The sequence below is a fragment of the Scyliorhinus torazame genome, chromosome 13 (assembly GCF_047496885.1).
Source record: "Scyliorhinus torazame isolate Kashiwa2021f chromosome 13, sScyTor2.1, whole genome shotgun sequence".
In the NCBI taxonomy this organism is placed as follows: Eukaryota; Metazoa; Chordata; class Chondrichthyes; order Carcharhiniformes; family Scyliorhinidae; genus Scyliorhinus; species Scyliorhinus torazame.
Window position 1 is genome coordinate 131443941 of NC_092719.1, and position 21318 is coordinate 131465258.

General features: G+C 48.2%; 1 protein-coding gene across 3 annotated transcripts in view; it reads right to left on the reverse strand.

Annotated features, from left to right (window-relative positions):
• The window catches only part of LOC140388279 (acylamino-acid-releasing enzyme-like), a 92701-nt gene that overhangs the window by 49963 nt on the left and 21420 nt on the right, over window positions 1-21318 (reverse strand). For all 3 annotated transcript variants that reach the window (XM_072472159.1, XM_072472161.1, XM_072472158.1), the window contains exons 3-7: window positions 12050-12176; window positions 9978-10068; window positions 4622-4697; window positions 2193-2359; window positions 1597-1734 (exon numbers count right to left, since the gene is read on the reverse strand). In XM_072472159.1, coding sequence (XP_072328260.1) covers window positions 1597-1734; window positions 2193-2359; window positions 4622-4697; window positions 9978-10068; window positions 12050-12176 — 599 coding nt within the window. The remainder of the gene's footprint in view (window positions 1-1596; window positions 1735-2192; window positions 2360-4621; window positions 4698-9977; window positions 10069-12049; window positions 12177-21318) is intronic.

The following is a 21318-nucleotide window of genomic DNA, read 5'->3' on the forward strand; positions in this document are numbered from 1 at the left end:
TGCTGAAACTGTCGCTCAAACTCATTTGAATATTGCCAAACGTAAAAATATTTCATAAACAAGCACAATCAGGGAGTGCTTTAGAACTTAATTTCTTTGTGTTAAAAAATATATCTGGATATAATGTGGCACAGCTTTAACAGTACAGCTGAAAATGGGTTTATCACAAAGAAAACAGCATTTCTAATCAGAGTCTAGTTCATCATCCAATCTTAAGTAACTGAAAGCACTAAATTGACACAGAGCTATTTATTGATTTCATTGGCTTTCTACAGTTAACATTTCAGCTGCGGTGCTCTGTAATTCCTAACTATTAATAAAGGGAGATAGCCAAATCCCTTGCTAGCGTTTGTCACCATCCTTGCTATTTTGTTTTATGCTTTAAAATTAGAGGCAGTCATTTGCAACTCCCTCCTTCGAGGTCCGCATCTGCAAAGGAGGCTGTGGCCCTCTACTGCAGACGTCAGAGACAAAACTTTATGTTGCAAATGAAATTGTCACAGAATGCATTAGCTGGTAAGGTGCCTGTAACCAGCAATTCTACAGCAGGAAGCACAATGTGGGTGTCTAAGACAGCACACGGCACAGACATATCTTTCATTAGGACAAAAGCAGATACTGCGGATGCTGGATTCTGAAACAAAAACAGAAAATCCCAGCAGGTCTGACAAAGAACCAAGAAAAGTACAGCACAGGCAAAGAGTCATCCAGACTTGAAACATTAGCTCTGCTCTCTCTCCACAGATGCTGACAGATCTGCCGAGATTTTCCAGCGCTTTCTATTTTTGTGGGAAAATTTATTGTTTAGTGCACAATAAATATTATCGTAGATGAAATTAAATATTAAGTTTGACCTTAAATCTATATAGAGAACCAATGGTGGAAGGAATACAAGCTAATATGTACATGGCATCTTCTTGTTACATGTTTCCTACTTAAATTACATCTCCAAAATGTTAATGGAGGTATCTGCTTTCTCATCTGCTACTAAGAATAGAGGAAACAGTAAACTGTCTGGTGCAGAAGCATCATCTGGCATTCCTGCAGATGCTCAGTGTACAGTCAAATGTTCTCACCATTGGAACTAACCAACACTTCTCTAGATACAGAGAATGATGAAAAATCAAAGACTATCAGAGGCCACAGTAAAGAGTTACTGATTAGATCAAATTGCAATTTTCTACCTCAGATGAACAGATCTTTTTTTGCAATCAGTAGAAGGATTTTGTTCCTGTTACATTATTTTCTCTTGCAATGCCTCATGTCATTCACCGAGAGAGCAGGCTGCAAACATGCACACATACAGCTGATGGCCAGCTAACTCAAGGGTATTCCAGTCTATTATCTGAGTTACCAGCGTTGTAACATTTCCCTATTCCCTGGTGTGGTGAGGGAGGACACAACCTCCACTTAGGGATACCAGTGACTGTATGGTAGAGATCAAAAACACATAAAAGAATATCATCAGGATATTCCACTGCACATTCAAACTCTTAAAACATCTTGCCACCTCAAAGACCATAGTTCTGATTTATGATATCAACACTAGAAGCCCAATAAAAGAGAGCTGTGAATAACTGGAAGATTTACACCAACCTGTCCAGGAGAAACATGTTCAGGAATCCCCTGCAGGATAAAGATGTTGCCACTCGCGATATCCAACACACACAGTACCGGGGTGTTCTTGTTCAGCAGGGATTCCCCCCAGTCCTCCCAATACAGAAACTGATTCCCCTGCAAAATAATATCACAGAATAAAGATGATTTGCTCAAGTAAGAATGCTTCACATATCATCTGTCTTATTCTGCAACTACTCAAGCAGATCTCCAGCGTTTGATTAGATCATCAGGCAAAAGACCGTATTTTTCCATTTCCTCCCTGATGATCAGAAGCTTCCAAGCGTATGCGGCGATAATTCCCTGACATTTTTCTTGATGAGAACAAGAGATCACTACGAAGGCAGAGCTAGCCCAGTATTTATAGTTGTGAAAATGAACGACCGAAACAAAGATAGAAAGTTGGAGATGGTTCATGCTGGTTAGTTAGCCAATGTTGAATGAGAGATTGAAGATCGGTCAGGGAACATTGTTGCCCTTTGTCCCTGAGCTATCAAATAGCAGTCTTATGGAATGAGAAAATTAGGTCTAATATTTTTCTTGAGGCATGTCTATAAACAATAACAGTACTGTACTTGCACAGGTTTCTGACATATTTCGGCTTTACTGCTGTCGCAATTGTCCTCTTCATCATTGAACTCTGGTTTAGTTTGGAAGAACGATTCCACTTTGGGTCTTTTTTTTTCAGCGATGTACAGAACATGAGTCTCGGAGTGAGACCATGCAAGACAACCAAACTGGTCTGGATAGTGAGAGCAGAGGGAAAGACACCAAGAGAAATCATACTCTGGTTAATATCTAGCAAAAAAGGATAGCACACATGTCAATCTTACAAATTGCAATAAAAATAAATTTCAGATGACCTCAAGAAAAACAGCAGATATTCCCTCATTAAAGATATAACCAAACCTTCTGATAATCATGATTAGAAACATGAATAAGATATTTGAAACAGCAAAATCACACTGTAACATATAGACTGTAGCGCAATTTCTTACATAACAAGATTCTTATAATTACAATATTTGGGATGTGTAAAATCAAATATTGTTGAAAAAAGAAATATGTTGTCTTTCCATCTTGCATTCATCAGGACAGAATCACAAAAATGCCAAATTTCGAAGGGAACAACAATTTATACTACATGAGAAGAGAGTACTGATTGGTTGGCACTGTTAAGAGATGTCGCCATGGATAATGCACCATGGAACAGTTAACTGCCAAATTCAGTTTAAATTCAAATCAGGCAATTCCCCTCTGATTGGCTACGGTATTGCCATGGGTAACGAAATAGGGAACGGCTGTCCCTCAAGCTTTTGTTTCATTGAAAAAGGCGCAATGCAGCTCACCTTCACTGATCAATATATGCATCGGGATTCCTGCAGTTCCATGTGCTAGAAGATTGGCCTTATCGGCAATCTCGTTAATAGGGCTGAGCTATTTGCTCACTGTGCAGGATTCCTGTTGGATAATGGCTAACCTGATCAGATCATTGCTTGGTATATATCACACAAAGTCATGAATGGGCCTAAGACCACCATGTTAATTTCTGAAAGGTGCACAGTCGACCACTGATTACCCTGGAACAGTAGGGTAACTCAAAAATCTGAGCAACAGGTGTTGGTGCTACTACTATGCAGAAGCAATATGAATGGTGTTCCCCAGTAACGGGATCTTGCTGTCAAGTAAAATAGATATTTTGCCTTTCTCGCAAATTAGTAATGTGATATGAATTTCAATGCTGATATGATGCTAGGTATATAGGCTGTGTTTCTCAATGACTGATGGATTGCATCAAACAACACAGCGCTTCAGCTATAGGGAGGGCAAGGCTACGGAGGGCTTTGAAAACAAGGATGAGAATTGTAAAATCAAGACATTGCATGACCGGAAACCAACACCAGTCAGCAAGCACAGGGGTGTCAGGTGAACAGGACTTGGAGCGAATTAAGACAAGAGCACTGGAGTTTTGGAGGACATCAAGTTTGCAGTGAGTAGAATGCTGGAGACCAGCCAGAAGTGCTTTGGAATAGTCATGTCTTGAGGTAGCAAAGGCATGGGTGAGGGTTTTAGCAGCAGATGGGCTGCGACTGGGTGAAATTGGACAATGTTATACAAGAGGAAATAGGAGGTCTTTGCTTTTGCTGCAAATATACTGTTGGAAAGTTGGTTCGGGATAATCTTAAAAAATTCTTTCACTGGATATGGGTGTGCTGTCTAGACTAGCATTTAATTCCCCTCCCTAATAATCCTTCAGAAGGTGGTGGTGAGCTGCCTTCTTGAAGCACTGCAGTCCATGTGGTGTAGGTATACGCGCAGTGCTGTTGGGAAGTGAGTTCCAGGATTTTAAGCCAGTGACAGTGGTGGAATGCGATACAACTCCAAGTCACAATGGTGTGTAGTTTGGAGGGAACATACAGGTGGTTGTGCTCCCATGCATCTGCTGCCCTTGTACTTCTTGGTGGCAGTGGTCAAGGGTTTTGTAAGGTGCTGTCGAAGGAAACTTGATGAGTTGCTGCAGTGCATTTTGTAATGGTACACACTGCTGCCACTGTGCACCGATTGTGGACGGAGTGATTATTGATGGTGTTGGATGGGGTGTCAATCAAGTGGGCTGCTTTGTCCTGGATGGTATCGAGCTTCAAAGCTGTTGGAGCTGCACTCATTCAGGCAAATGGACAGTGTCCCATCGCACACCTCACTCAAGCCTTATAGATGATGGAGACGCTTCGGGGAGTCAGGAGGCGAACTACGCGCCACAGAATTCCCAGTCACAGAATTGGTCTTGTAGCCATAATGACATCAAGATCACAAAGAGACTGGTTTAGCCTCAGATTGTTGCCAGTGAGTGGATTGCAGTCAGTAGCTATGGAACAAAGTTTGGAGTGGGGACTAAAAACAATGGCTTCAGTCTTCCCAAAATTTAACTGGAAGAAATTTCTGCTTAGCTCTGTGCAACTCTTGAACCTTTGAAAAATGTAGAGATGATTGAGGAAACACATACCATCTTCATACACCTTGCCATGCTTGTCAAGTGCTGTTAGGTTTATGCTCCTCTCCTTTGAGGTTTTGCTCCAGATCTGCAGGTAAGAGCAATCAGTCAGTATTAACAACGGCAGTGATGATTTTATTCATGGAATATTATAACTAAACAATTTTTAACATTGCCTGGAAAATGGTTGCAACATTATGCTACATGACTGAAAACTCCCATATGTTATCTGGACAACAATGAAGAGAAATAAGTAATCATGAAGTACCTTACATTTGTACTTCAAAGGTAATGCGGCAACCAATCTATGCATAGCAAGGTCCCACAAACAACAATGAGACAAAAGACTGATCTGTTTTAATGTTATTGGTTGAATGACAAAGATTGGCAAGGGCATTCTGCTCCTCTTCTTCCTGACAGTGCCATGAGACCTTAAATATCCAGCCAAGAGGGAAGATTCAGCCTCAGTTTAACGCCTCATTCAAAAGACAACATCTCCTGCAGTGCAGTCCTTTGACACTGCGCTCAGTTATCAGTATAAGTTGAGCACTCAAAGTCCCTGGAATAAGGCTTGTATCTATGACATTTGAACTCAAGAGTGCAACACTGTACAAGCCTGACTCTATGGGCAGAATTTTCAACGGGCTGTGGCATCTGGTCTGGAGGCAAGGAAACCAGAAAATGGGAGGAAATTCCTGTTGGGTTGACATTCCCAGCTCCACAGGATTTTGTATTCGCATACCGCCGCAACCGATCCACAGCAGACGCCATCTCCCTGGCTCTACACTCATCCCTAGAGCACCTCGACAACAAGGACACGTACATCAGACTCCTATTTATTGACTACAGCTCCGCCTTCAGCACCATAATTCTAGCCAAGCTCATATTAAAGCTCCAAAATTTAGAACTTGGCTCCTCACTCTGCAACTGGATCCTCGGCTTTCAGACCCACAGACCACAATGAGTAAGAATAAACAACAACACATCCTCCACGATAGTCCGCAATACCGGGGCCCCGCAAGGCTGCAAACGCAGACCCCTACTATACTCCCTGTACACACACAATTGAGTGGCAAAATTTGGTTCCAACTCCATCTACAAGTTTGCTGATGACATGACCATAGTGGGTTGGATCTCGAATAACGGCGAGGCAAAATACAGGAGGGAGTTATAGAACCTAGTGGAGTGGTGCAACGACAACAATCTATCCCTCAGTGCCAGCAAAACTAAAGATCTGGTCATTGACTTCAAGAAGCAAAGTACTGTACACACCCCTGTCTGCATCAACAGGGCCGAGGTGGAGATGGTTAACAGCTTCAAATTCCTGGAGGTGCACATCATCAAAAATCTGTCCTGGTCCACCCATGTTGAAGCTACCACCAAGAAAGCACAACAGTGCCGATACTTCCTAAAGAAACTAAGGAAATTCGGCATGTCCACACTGGCTCTTACCAACCTTTAAAGATGCACCATAGAAAGTATGGCATCACAACCTGGTATGGCAACTGCGCGGCCCAAGACCGCAAGAAACTTCAGAGTCGTGAACACAGCCAAGTCCATCACATGAACCTGCCTCCCATCCATTGACTCTATCTACACCTCGCGCTGCCTGGGGAAAGCAGGCAGCATAATCAAAGACCTTTCCCACCTGGCTGACTCACTCTTCCAACTTCTTCCATTGGGCTGGAGATGCAAAAGTCTGAGAACACACACAAACAGATTCAAAAACAGCTTCTTTCCCGCTGTTACCAGAATCCTAAACGACCCTCTCATGGACTGACCTCATTAACACTGCACTCCTGTATGCTTCACCCGATACCGGTGTCTATGTATTTACATTATGTACCTTGTGTTGCCCTATTATGTATTTGCTTTTTGTTTTATTTTATTTTTATGTACTAAATGATCTGTTTGAGCTGCTCGCAGAAAAGTACTTTCCACTGTTATCTCGGCATACGTGGCAATAAACAAATCCAAATCCATAAACGAATCCAAGAAGTGTTGACGAGGGCATATTCGCTTGTGTGACTGTGACAGGTAACCAATTAAGCCCTGGAAGAGCCAAATTAGGGCACTCTCCCGACACAAAGTGGATTTTTGGTCTGGTGCACAGGATGTCCTCTATTGTGTCAGGAAGTCATCTATGAAGTCATGGTGACCCTCCGGCAGCTATCCGAGCAGCCTCCGCTCTGAGAATTGGCCACAACCGTGGGGGACTTTCACCCTGATCTCTGAATTCGCTATCTGACTTTGTGATTTATCTGAACTTGGGTTCATTGTTAAAAATCAAGGGGCAGGGTCTACTGGTTGCGTTGTGCTCAAAAAGCAGCACAATGCGACCGGCAAATGCCGGAAGATCTCACTTCCGGGGCCGACACGGCTCGCCTGTCTCGGAGACCTCAGGCGATTTCGCAAGACATCACGATGTGAATCCTGCCCATTGTGGGCGGGATCACTTTCTGGCAAATCTGCATATTAGAGTGGGACAGCTAGTCTCACTTATGCGTCCAGAGATCAAAACAAGGCATGGAATCTAACTCCCTCGCCTTGGAGACTTTGGGCGAGCGCCACTCTGTGTTGGTCTCCACAAATGGGGATCAGTTGGAACGGCATTCGTGGGGGGCTCCTAAGGTATCCGAGACCCCCAGTGCATGCCCTCTGGGCAGGGTTGTACCCTGGAAGTGCTGGTGCCAGCTGGTATTGCCAAGTGCCCACGTGCCACTGCCAGGATGCTATTTTTTGCATGGCAATGATGGGGCTGGGGCCCCCGATCAACCGGATGGGCGTTAGATAGCGAGCTGTTTCTCAGCATTCCAAGCACCGGGAAACACACGGCTAACCTTGCGCTTTACGGGGTCTCTGTCCATATTCAGGTAGGTCATGCCCAAGGTTAAAGTTGATGAAACTCAAGGACCTAAGTATGCAGCACTGCTGTTATTTGAAATGCTTTTTAGCAGCTTTTTATTAGTCTTTGATTCCTACAACTTACACATATGCATGGTGAAAATATACAATCACAGTCAAGTGGGATGAGACTCATGGAAAGCATAAACATCAGCATAGGCTTTGGGCCAAATGGTCTGTTTCTGTGCTGTTAATTCAATGAAGCACACTTTTACGCATTTGTCAATTTTCGCTCCTCTTCTTAAGATATGACTTGGCGTGCATTCAGCTACATGAGTGCTGGATGTGCTGTGAAAAATCGCCAAATAATCAATCTTCATGCGACAGTGAAAATTGGTGGGCTATTTAAGTCATGTATGGCATCATAGCTAAACCCAAGACTGCTTTCCTGAAACACCCTCATACTTGCTCGTTCCAGTGGAAAGTTCTGAATATATCGGGTGTGGCAACGCTGGTTGCCTTTCCACTTTCCTAGCTCTGTGCATTCCGATCAAGTGACACGGTCTTGGTTGAAATCACCCAACTCAGCACAGACAAGCAACCAAAAGCAGGACTGTGGCATTTTATCTGGCTCAGTACCATGACCAAGAAGTGCATTTGTGCACTCAGCCATCAGGAGAGATATATTTACTTTTAAAATCTTAAATTTATCCAGACATGGCACTCATACATTATGGCCAGCAACTTCCTGAGAGTGGATCCAACTCCACCACCATATCTTTTCCATAAGTTTTTCACTGCACTTTGGATGATGTTACATCAGTGGAACAGTCTTCCATATAATCAGCTGGTGAAGGCAGTGGTCAAATCAAAGTTCAGAAAAAGCATAAATTTAAGACAAAACTGATAAGTTTATTCCCTGAAGCAGCTTTTTACAATGCATGCAGGCAATTATCATCGAAAAGATTCTGGAGCATGGGAAAGCAAGAAAATGTAGAGCAAGGGCGTTTTGGCCAGTTAGTGCATGAAGTTTGCTCCTTCCACAAGTTACAGTACCATGGATTCTTTCCAGCGACTTCATTTCCTGAGGAAAGATTCTGCAATAGTTTGCCCGTATTCAAACTTAAAATCAATAAAGTTCCGACACTACATTATTCATGCTGTCCTTGTTTGATACAGTCCCCAACATTTTAAGTTGCCTGCCCTGACATTGGTTTGCCATTTAGATTGACCAAATAGTACTAAAGGCTTTCCATTTCCATTACAATCAATGATAAAGTTGCATCTTACTGTGTATCGGGTGTACTGGGTATATTGGGCACAAACACTCTGGAAATCTGAAACTCTCTCCTCCAATAAGTTGTTGAGGTCAATTGCAAGTTTTAAATTGATAATGATAAGATTTTTGGTTGGCCAGTGTAGAAAAGTTTATCGAACTAAAACAGGTAGATAAAATTAAGATACAGGTCAGCCATTATCTAATTGAATAGCCAAACAAGCTCGGGGTGCTGAATGTCCTATGACTATTCCTATATTCCACTCAGTAATAAACAGCTTATTAAAGTGCAACCTCTTCATATATTTAATCAGCTCTAACTAGCACTGGGTTACAGTTTACATTGCTCATCAATATCTGCAGTATAAACATGTTTAATAAAAAATTGTACCTCTTTAAAATCCAATTATTTTGTGTACTTAGTCCTCTCTAAATGGCACAGGATTACAGCTTCCATTGTGATTTGCCAGTTTTATTTAATAGTAATAACCACTACTTAAATGCATATTGCAGGCAAATCACATTCGCACCACTGCAGCTACTATAAGTAGTGGGGGCTGTTGTTCCATAATCCCAGGAAATTTAAAAAAATCATGTTTCACACATCAAATTATGGTTCTCAGTGGAATGTATCCTTACAGAATAATTTTATAAATGGAGGCATTCCTAGTTGCTTGGAAGGAGATGATGGTGAATCTGCAATAATTAGCGCACAATAAATTTGAGTGCAATACAATTCAACTTCATCTGGGAGCCATCTTCAGACTTTTTTAGGGATGTTGTGAGGTGGAGGGAAAAAATATTCCATCAATTCAGGGCAGCACAATGGTTAGCACTGCTGCCTCCAAGCACCAGGAGACCCGGATTTGAATCTGACCTTGGATGACTGTGTGTGTGGAGTTTGCACATTCTTCCTGTGTCTGCATGGGGTTCTTCCGGGTGCTCCAATTTCCTCCACCAGTCCGAAAATGTGAAGCCATGCTAAATTGGTCCTTAGTGTCAAAAGGTTAGGTGGGGATACAGGGATAGGGCAAAGGGATTGGGCCTGGGTAGGATGCTCTTTTGGACGATTGGTGCAGACTCAATGGGCCGAATGGCCTCCTTCTGCATTGTAGGTATTCTATGATTCTATGAATTTTAATCTTTTCTGCTTGGTCCAGCCAGTGCCACAGTACATTTTAGCAAATTATGCATGCACATACTTACATGAAGCTCCCTCCCTTACCCATGCTGCCTAGCCTTAGTTACCTCCAGATATTGCTGTTCCTCCCCCTTGTTGTTGGTATGCCCCCGGAGGACAGCTTTAGAAGTGCCAGAGGGCGAATTTCTATTCAGCAATCTGTGGGTCAAAGTTCAGAATGATGTTAGACCTAACACCCAGGATATTGAAGAAAAACTCCAACAAGCTCATTGACCCGTAATTTCCTCAGTGGCAATCTCCATTAGATTGTCATTCCCAATGGACTTACTCTCGTTGTAATAGCAAAGCGCCTGGCTCACTCAACCTTCCTCACTCAGGCTGGGTGAGACAGGAGCAGCGAAGCACGCCCCAGGCGCCTTGGTGTGGAGTAACTAGGGTGCAGAGGAAATACACCCCCCCTTTCTATGGATGGTGGTGCAGACAGGAGGGGCCGCTCAGACCAGGTCGCACCTGGAAGGGGGGAAAAGAGTCAGACCGGAGGGAGTCAGACCATCTGAAGTTAGCGATTTAAACTGCTTCAATCATATGGTTCCCAGCCCAGCGCAATTGTCCAGACGAAGATAGCAATTGCCGGGCAAACCCTTATATGTGAACTTCCTTGAGGAATTGCCCACCGCATCATTGAGGTACCCCCTAAATGTGACGATGGGGAACCAGAAAGTTATGGGCCTACATCTTACAGTGTTGATTCACAACCCTGTCAGCTAATGGTTCAAGTTACACATATAAGAATGAACATCTAAATCCTTTCATGAACCAGTAGAATTAGATCTAGACCCTTATTCTAATCAAATCTACCATTATACCAAGACAATATTGACCCCTGTATAAGACATTATATAAATATGACATAAGGAACTTCATAGAAAGTTACAAAGAAATCGGTTTGACCCATCATGCTTATACTGGCTCGTAGAAAGAGCAGTCATATTTAGTCACACACTCTCAATTTGTAACCCTGTAAGTTTGTCATCCTCAATTTCCTGTTGAACTGTCTTTTAAAATGATTTACTCAGGTAGATCTTTCCAAATCTTCGTGAGAAAAGGCCAAGATGTCAGATTCCAATCACTGGTCTGTATTATATCAGTTGATGTTAACCAGCATGGACAGCGACACCATAGCTCCCAGATGAAGCACTAGAATTAAATTTGCCAGAGCTAGAGCCTAAATCAAATGTCAATGATCTTGTGTATTTCTGAAAAAGAGAGACATACTATCAAAGCTTTTCATTTTACACTCATCAGGACAGCTACACAAGATAAACCAACAGCGAAGGGAACAGCAATTTACATTGCCTGAGAAGAGTGTGCTGATTGGTTGGCAAGTGGATACTGATTGGTAGAGGCATTGGAGAATACAGCAGAGAACAGTCAGCTGCTACAGTTTTGTTTCAAATTCAAACAGGCAGGTTAACTCTGATTAGTCAAAGCACTGCCATGGGGACTGAACCAGGGAATGACATCCCCCAAGATTTTGTTTCATTAGAAAGGGCATAATGTGTGGACACCCTTCTTCTGTCTATAAAGGAGAGGGCCCTGGTGAGAATATAAGTCGCTTCTAGTGTGCATAAATGAGCCACACTGCGAGTCCCACTGATTTTGGTTTTCAGTATAATTCTTGGCACAATAAGTATTGTTTAGCAGCTTGCACCAATTTAAGATTACCTGTTGGGCTTGCTGTATGGCTCACTTATGTATGCTGGAAGCCACTTATATTTACACACAAGAGCACCGTCCTTTGCAGATAGGAGCATTTCCACGCATTATGTCTTTTTTATCTAAACAAAAGCTCGGGAGACCTCCATTACCTGGTTCATTCCCCATGGCAATGACAAGGGACGACCTGCTCGGTTTGAATTTGAAACAAAAGCTTGCCAGTTAACTGTTCTCTGCTGCATTCACCATGGCAATACCTCCAGCAATCAGCAATCTCTTCGCACGCAGTATAAATTGTTTTTCCTTTCACTTTTGGTTTATCTTATGTAACTGCCCTGATGAGTACATGACAGAACTTCACTGATATGTCTCTTTTTTTCAGCAATACTCAAGTTCCGTACTACTAAACAACCATTAGTCAATGATTTCTCGATCAGTCATAGCATTTCCTGGTTATACTCACACGCCCCGCAATTCCGTGCACTTTCCTAAAGGGCAAGTGTGCACAACGGAATTTCCATCACAGAATACAACGTACTCTCGGCTGAACTTCACCCACTCGGCTCGCTCCAGATCTCTTTGAGACCATTCTGAAACAGAAATTAAGCATAACCTCCAATCGATGCGTGACATGAAACAACAGACAAATGCTCAACAAACCAAATACCTCTGGTGGGGGATGAATAGCTCTGGTTACTATTTGCAATGATGCTGTAAATATGTTAGGCACCTAGGAACATGAGTTGGTAATGTAGCCCTGGACCTTGCTCTGCTATTCATAGAGATCGTGATTGATTTGCGATCCAACTCCTAACTGTTGTTTAAAAAATATATATATTGACTTCCGGTTGTGGCTATGCGGAGCTAAGTCGCACATTCGTCAGCTCCCGCAAAAAAATGACTTTTGGGCTCTTTTCAGGGCCCCCAACGGAATTTTTTCGACGTTTCCCGCTGTGGGAAGGAAAGTACAATAGTTCCCCGACAGTATTTGGCTTTTACCAGGAGCGGGGCGACTAAAAGCGTGGTGGTGGACCCGAAGAAGGTGCGAGGGAAGAAGAACAAAATGGCGGCGGGCGGGGACCAGGCAGCGTAGATGCAGTGGGCGCAGGAGCAACAGAAGGTTATTCAGCGCTGCTTTAGGGAGATTAAAGCGGACCTGCTTGAGCCGATAAAGGCTTCTATCGATAAGCTGCTGGAGACACAGACGGCCCAGGGGGTGGCGATCCGCGAGGCTCGACAAAAGATCTCCGACAATGAGGACGAGATCTTAGGCCTGGCGGTATAGGTGGAGGCGCACGAGGCGCTCCACAAGAAATGGCAGGAGCGGTTCGAGGAGATGGAGAATCGGTCGAGGCAGAAGAATTTGCGGATTCTGGGCCTCCCGGAGGGGCTGGACGTGGGAGCCTATGTGGTCACCATGTTGAACTCGCTGATGGGAGTGGGGTCCTTCCAGGGGCCCCTGGAGCTGGAAGGGGCCCATAGAGTGCTGGCGAGGACGCCCAAGGCTAACGAGCCTCCGCGGGCGGTGCTGGTGCGGTTTCATCAGTTCGCTGATCGGGAGTGTGTGCTCAAGTGGGCCAAGAAGGAGAGGAGCAGCAGGTGGGAGAACGTGGAGGTTCGAATATACCAGGACTGGAATGCGGAGGTGGCGAAGAGGAGGGCCGGGTACAATCGAGCGAAGGCGGTGCTGCACAGGAAGGGGGTGAAGTTTGGCATATTGCAGCCGGCGCGACTGTGGGTCACCTACAAGACCGGCACCATTATTTTGAGTCTCCGGACGAGGCGTGGGCTTTTGTTCAGGCCGAGAAATTGGACACAGATTGAGGGTCGGGATGGGCGTTTGGGGATTGCGGTTGATATGTTACTTTTTGAGGGGGGGTCCTTTGCTCTTGTTTTTTTCTTTCTGGTTTGATGAGGGTGGTTAGGGTGGGTTGGGCACTGTTTTGGTTGGGTGGTCGGGGGGGCTCTTGGAGGGGGGTAAGCAAATGGAACGGGGGTGGATGGCCGGCAGTGTGATGGGGAACCGCGGGGAGGGGGAGGCCCGAGTCGGGGGTGAGGGGACTGGGCCTGTAAAAGGAGCTGCGTCAGAGGTGGCAGTGCCGGGTGGGTGGTAAGCGCGGGCTTTTTCCCGCGCTGAAGACTGGAGGGGGTGAGGCCGGGGTGGGGAAGCGAGGGTTGTTTCCCGCGCTTGGAATGGAAGGGGGAGGTGGAGAGCCTGTGGATGGGGAATGGAAGTGGAGGGTGTGTCACACAATGGGAGGAGTTGAAGGAGAGGCGGGAGTGGCCGGGGTCAGCAGGAGTCAGCTGACTCGCGGAAGTGCAATGGGGGGAGTAAAGCAGCTTGGAGGGGTCCTAGCCAGGGGTGGGGTGGGGGGAATCAAGTTGCTGCTGCTATGGTCAAGGGGGAGCTGGAGCGAGTGAGGGGGGTCGAGACGGGGGTCTGCCGCCGTGGGGAACGGGCCGGGAGTGGGGTGCGGGCGCGTGGCTGGCCGAGGAGGGGTTATGGCTAGTCGGCAGGGGAGGAGGGCGGGTAGCCCTCTGATCCGGCTGATAACCTGGAATGCCAGGGGATTGAACAGGCCGGTCAAGCGGGCCTGCGTGTTCGCGCACCTGAAGGGACTGAAGGCAGATGTGGTCTAGCTCCAGGAGACACACCTGAAGGTGGCAGACCAGGTAAGATTGAGGAAAGGGTGGGTAGGCTATGTGTTTCATTCGGGGCTGGATGCCAAAAATCGAGGGGTGGCGATCTTGGTGGGAAAGAATGTGACGTTCGAGGCGTCGAGCATTGTGGCAGACAATGGCGGTAGGTACGTAATGGTTAGTGGTAAGCTGCAGGGAGAGAGGGTGGTACTGGTCAATGTGTGACGAATGTGATATAAAATAGTTACTTTAAAGATATTAGTTACTGTAATGTAGATATAGGCCAGTCTAATTCATGTTAGTTCACAGACAAAGGATTTCAGAGAGCATGCCAAAGGAGGGGGATGGGGTGGTTAGAGAATGAGGAGAAAAGGATGCTGGGTAATAAGAGGCCAGGGGAAGGAATGAGAAGTGAGCCAATTAGGATGTATGGCCAGGTCAGGAGGGGTATAGGATGACCTATGGGAATCGTGTATGTGAAACTTGATGCCATTTGAATGTGTTGGTAGAGATTTCTTTGTTCTACAGAATCACTCGATTCTGACGGGTAAAGAAAGTTATGTTTTCTCATGTGTATGCCCCGAACTGGGACGATGCGGGTTTTATGCGGCGTATGTTGGGTCGGATCCCAGATATGGAAGTGGGGGGCCTGATAATGGGGGGAGACTTTAACACGGTGTTGGATCCGGCACTGGATCGCTCCAGGTCTAGGACGGGTAGGAAGCCGGTGGCGGCTAAGGTGCTGATGGGGTTTATGGACCAGATGAGAGGGGTGGACCCTTGGAGATTTGCAGGGCCGGGGGCTAGGGAATTTTCATTCTTCTCACATGTCCATAAGGCTTATTCCCGGATCGACTTTTTTATTTTGAGCAGGGTGCTGATAGCGAGAGTAGAGGATACCGAGTACTCGGTGATAGCCATTTCGGATCACGCCCCGCATTGGGTGGACTTAGAGCTGAGGGAAGAGAGGGACCAGCGCCTGTTGTGGCGTTTGGAGGTGGGGCTGTTGGCGGACGAGGAGGTGAGTGAGCGGGTCCGAGGAAGCATAGAGAGGTACCTGGGGGCCAACGATAACAGGGAGGTCCGAGTGGGGATGGCATGGGAGGCACTAAAGGCGGTGGTTAGGGGAGAGCTGTTCTCCATTAGGGCCCACAAGGAGAGGAGGGAGCAGAGGGAGAGCGAGAGGCTGGTGGAGGAAATGGTGAGGGTAGACAGGAGGTATGCGGAGGTGCCTGAGGAAGGACTGTTGAGGAAGAGGCGCAGCCTCCAGGCCGAATTCGACCTGGTGTCCACCAGGAAGGCGGAGGTGCAGTGGAGGAAGGCCCAGGGAGCGATTTATGAGTATGGGGAAAAGGCAAGCCGGATGCTGGCGCATCAGCTTCGGAAGCGGGACGCAGCTAGGGAGATCGGGGGAGTTAAGGACAGGGGAGGGAGTGTGGTGCGGAGTAGGGTTGGCATCAATGGGGTCTTCAGGGACTTTTATGAGGAATTGTATCGGCCCGAGCCCCCACTGGAGGAGGGAGGGATGGGCCGCTTTCTGGACCAATTGAGGTTTCCGAAGGTGGAGGAGGGACTGGTGGCGGGATTGGGGGCCCCAATAGGGCTGGAGGAGCTGACCAAAGGGATAGGGAGCATGCAGGCGGGGAAGGCACCGGGGCCGGACGGTTTCCCGGTCGAATTCTATAAAAAATATATGGTCCTGTTGGGCCTGTTGCTAGTTAGGACCTTTAATGAGGCAAGGGAGGGGGGGGGGGGGGGGGGGTTTGCCCCCGACGATGTCCCGGGCACTGATCTCCTTGATCCTGAAGCGGGACAAGGATCCCCTGCAGTGTGGGTCTTACAGGCCGATTTTGTTGCTAAACGTAGATGCCAAGGTGCTGCCGAAGGTCTTAGCCACGAGGATTGAGGATCGTGTGCATAAGATCATCCACGAAGACCAGACAGGGTTCGTGAAGGGGAGGCAGTTGAACGCGAATGTGCGGAGGCTTCTGAATGTTATCATGATGCCGGCGAGGGAGGGGGAGGCGGAGATAGTGGTGGCGATGGACGTTGAGAAGGCCTTCGATAGGGTAGAGTGGGGGTACCTGTGGGAGGTGCTGAAGAGGTTTGGGTTTGGGGAGGGGTTTGTCAGGTGTTCAGGCTGTTGTATAAGGTCCCGATGGCGAGTGTGGCCACGAACAGGAGGAGGTCTGAGTACTTTCGGTTGCACCAAGGGACGAGGCAGGGGTGTCCCCTGTCCCCCCTGCTCTTCGCACTGGCGACTGATCCCCTGGCTATGTCACTGAGGGAGTCGAGGAACTGGAGGGGGTTGGTGCGGGGTGGGGAGGAGCATAGGGTCTCGCTCTATGCGGACGACTTGCTGTTATATGTGGCGGACCCGGTGGGGGGAATGCCAGAGGTAATGAGGATCCTAAGGGAATTTGGGGATTTCTTTGGGTACAAGCTCAACATGGGGAAGAGCGAGCTGTTCGTGGTTCACCCAGGGGACCAGGAGAGGGGGATTGGCGAGCTCCCACTTAAAAGGGTGGAGAGGAGCTTCAGGTATTTGGGGGTCCATGTGGCCAGGAGCTGGGGGTCCTGCATAGGCTTAATTTCACAAGGCTGGTGGGGCAAATGGAGGAGGAGTTCAAGAGGTGGGACGCGTTGCCGCTGTCCTTGGCGGGTAGGGTGCAGTCAGTCAAATTGACGGTGCTCCCAAGGTTTTTGTTCATGTTCCAGTGCCTCCCCGTGTTTATCCCGAAGGCCTTTTTTGGCGGGTCAACAGGAGCATAATGGGGTTTGTGTAGGCGCGAGGGACTCCGAGGGTGAGAAGTGTGTTCCTGGAGCGGAGTAGAGATAGGGGGAGGCTGGCGCTGCCCAACCTCTGTGGGTACTACTGGGCCGCCAATGTGACGATGGTGCGCAAGTGGGTGATGGAGGGGGAGGGAGCTGCATGGAAGAGGCTGGAGACGGCGTCCTGTGTGGGTAAGAGTCTGGGGGCGCTCCCTCCAAGGAGGTATAATACCACGAGCCCAGTAGTGGCGGCTGCCCTCAAAATGTGGGGGCAGTGGAGGTGGCACAGGGGGGGGGAAGTTGGGGCCTCAGTGTGGACCCCAATACGGGGGAACCACCGGTTCGTCCCATGGAGGACAGATGGAGGGTTTTCGGGGTGGCACACGGCAGGGATACGAAGGTTGGGAGACCTGTTTGTCGACGGGAAATTCGCGAGCCTGGGTGAGTTAGAGGGGAAGTATGGGCTCCCCCCGGGGAACACCTTCAGGTACCTACAGGTAAGGGCGTTTGCCAGGCGGCAGGTGGTGGAATTCCCGCGGCTACTGCCACGCACAGTACAGAACAGGGTGCTCTCGGGGGGGTAGGTGGGAGTGGGGAAGATCTCGGAAACTTACCAGGTGATGCAGGAGGAGGAGGAGGCCTCGGTGGTGGAGGTGAAAGGTAAGTGGGAGGAGGAGTTGGGAGAGGAGATCGAGGAAGGGACGTGGGCAGTTGCCTTAGGGAGGGTGAACTCTTCATCTTCGTGCGCGAGGCTCAGCCTCATACAGTTTAAGGTACTGCACAGGGCACACATGACCGGGACAAGGGTGAGCCGGTTTTTGGGGGGTGAGGACAGGTGTGTTAGGTGCTCAGGGAGCCTAGCAAACCACACCATATGTTCTGGGCATGCCCAGCGCTGGAGGAATTTTGGAAGGGCGTAGCGAGGACGGTGTCGAGGGTGGTAGGATCCAGGGTCAAACCGGGCTGGGGGCTCGCAATATTTGAGGTGGCAGAGGAGCCGGGAGGGCAGGAGGCGAAAGAGGCCGGTATTCTGGCTTTTGCGTCCCTGGTAGCCCGGCGGACAATTCTTCGTCAGTGGAAGGACGCGAGGCCCCAAAGCGTGGAATCCTGGATCAACGATATGGCGGGGTTTATTAAGTTGGAGATGGTGAAATTCGCCTTGAGAGGGTCGGTACAAGGGACGGTGGCAACCGTTCTTAGACTTCCTGGCAGAATGGTAGACATTGGTCAATGGCAGCAGCAACTCGGGGGGGGGGGGGGGGGGGGGTGGTTTACTCTATTTTTGTTTATTTACACTGGGGGTTCTGAGGGGGTGTATATATTTGCTATGTTGGCTTTGTGTTAAGTCGGGGTGTTAACTTATTATTTATGTACAGGGGGTAGGGGGGTATGGAGGGTTGTTTTTTGACTGTGTTTTGTATTTAACCCTAACGGTTCCTTTTTCATTTTTTTATTGATATTCTGTGAAAACCTTAATAAAAATTATTTTAAAAAAAATATACATATATTTTATTTACGATTTTCTAATTTTACAATAGGTTTTACAACAAAACACATAATACCACAGCAGATGATACACAAAAACCAATATAACAAAAACCCCAACCAATCATGCCTACCCATCCATCAAGATTTTAAAAAAAACAACCTGAAAAAGAATACAATATAAATTAAACCTCAAACACCACCCCCCCAGCAACTAATTCCTTAAAGTAGATAGTGAATGGCTGCCACCTCCGGTAGAACGCTTCAACCCATCGCCAAACAACATACTTGACTTTCTCCAGGCACAAAAATTCCATTAGGTCACCCAACCATACCAAAGTGCTGGGCAGACTTGAAGACCTTCACCCCAGCAGAATTTGCCTCCGGGCAATGAGCGAGGTGAAAGCAAGGGCATCTGCCTTCACTCCCGTCTGCAGCCTCGATGAGTCTGACACCCCGAAAAAGGCTCCAGATCATTATTCAGAATCGCCGACATGGGGTTGAAGGAGAAGCTTCCAAGTTTGGGGCAAGACCAGAACATAAGTGTGTGCTTGGTCATCCCACTGGAACACCACTGACACCTGTCTTCAACCTCTGGAAAAAAAACACTCAAACTAGTTTTGGTCAGGTGTGCCCTGTGCACCACCTTAGACCAAGATGCGCACAAGAAGATGTGGAGTTCACAATGCACAGGCCTTACTCCAACATTTCATCATCCACTATAGGCCCCTGCTCCCTCTCCCACTTCGCCTTCATTCCATCCGTCAAGTCCAAGTTCTCAGACACAATCGCTCAAATACCAGACGTGCTATCCTCTTCCGACCCCGCCAGCAAAAGTATCCTTTCCAAGGGAAGCCCACGGTGCCTTGGGAAATGTTGGGAAGGCCACCTGCACAAAATTCCTTACCTGGAGGTGCCTGAACAAGTCCACCGCCCCCCCAACCCCAACTCAAACTTCGTCGACAACTCCTCCAAGCTGGCAAACCATCCCTCTATAAAAAAATTGGAAGGGATGTCCTGTTCCCCGAAGGGTCCCGGAGGATGAGCCACAGGGCAGCCAGTGCTGCCTGGGACCATGTGGCAGTGGCCATAAGCTCGCGCAGCCTGACCAGGAGGAATGGCCTCCAGTGCTACAAGAAGGTCAACGGCCTACACCAGGCAGCACGAGTGAGTTGACCAGCCCACCGTCCCCCCTCCCTCGAGTCCTCCCACTCTCAAACGCGACCATTACCCCTCCCAAACCTGCATCTGCCCCCCAACCCACTCTTCATTCCCTCCCCTCTTCACCTCAACCTCCCCTCACCCCGACCCTCCCTTCACTGTGACCCACGCATGTGGTTAACGATGTCCTCTTTGTGTCTCCGCAGGAGAAGCTCTCGCAATCACCGGGAATGGGCCCAGACTGGCGGAGGGGTGTGGATATAAGAATCCTCACGCCACGAAGGTGAGGATCCATCGGGCCCCACCCTGATGGACTGTCAAATGAATGTTGTTATTGCCATATAGATTGGCCCATCTCTCCCACTGACCACATGTTCATTCTCCCGCAGGTCCTCCAGTGGAAGGACCCCGCCCACCTTGGGTGGCCCCCTCCCCTGCCTCCTGAGAGACCAACTTGGAGCACTCCGAGGATGCACCAGTCAATACGTCACAGCTGTCATCCCCACCCTCCACCAGCAGAAACACGCTCCTCAGTGGGCAACGTTAGTGGTTCGGCTTCTGGGGCACAATCTGTTGAGCACCACACAGTTGCTGATGCACTTCAGGTGGAGACAGGATCCTCCAGGCGAGACAGCAGTCGGCGAACTACTGGAATCCAGTCAGATGCTGAGCCTCTGGAAAAGGTTTTGGAGCAGATGGAGGCGTTAGGGAGCAGCTGGGACATCCTGAGGAAGGTGTCAGCGACATTCCAGCAGGTCCATGGTCGATTGGAGGAATCCCAGAGGCTACCGGTGCAGGAGATAGCGCTGACAATGCATGGCACTGAGGTCAACTGCTAGGGTGGTGAGCAGTGGAGAGCTTGGTGCACGACATTGGCAGCATGAGTGAAGGTGTCAAAGGTGTGGTGCAGTTGTTGACGACCATGGCTTAGGGCCTTGGCAGACTGTATGATTCACTAGGGGACGTGACCAAGTACCAGGATGGCCTTGAAGAGATGCTGCGGGACATGTCCTAGTCTCAGATGGGACTGGTCGAGGCGCTGTGGAATTTGTCCCAATCGCAGGTGGGCATTGCCGAGTCACTGCAGAGCATGGCCCAATCACTAAGGAGCATCGCCGAGGGTGTCAACACCATGGTCCAGACATTGGGCAGCCGCCAGGGCTGGCAGAGCCAGATGACGCAGGGGCAGCTGGGGCTCAAACCAGCTGCCCCTCCGTCCTGAGGTGAACCCCAGGGCCCTATGGGCACCGATCAGCAGGAAGGAGTGCAGGGTGGCAACCCGGACCCATCCTATGGACAGGCCACCAGCTCCACTGGGTTCCACCCCTTTGATGAGGCTGCATGTGTCACCGCCAAAAGTGCCAGGGGCCTCTAGCCCCAGAGGAAGCTCGCCAGGAGCATTGAAGGCCATAGGACGTGGTATGCAGCTGGCTGCCTCCACTCTGATGTGCATCCTGGGCATATACCTAGATGTAGTGGTAGAGCAAGTAAAGTCAAGTACATTGAGGATCACTGAGGGCACTGGGGGTGGGGGTGGTAAGGAGTGGAGTTTGCATATAATATGAAAATTGGTGGGGTGGGAAATAGTGAGGAGATTAGCCTTCGATAATGGGAGATAGAGCCGGGCAACTCAGATGGGCTGATCAATGGCTAATTAAATTCAATCCGTAGAAG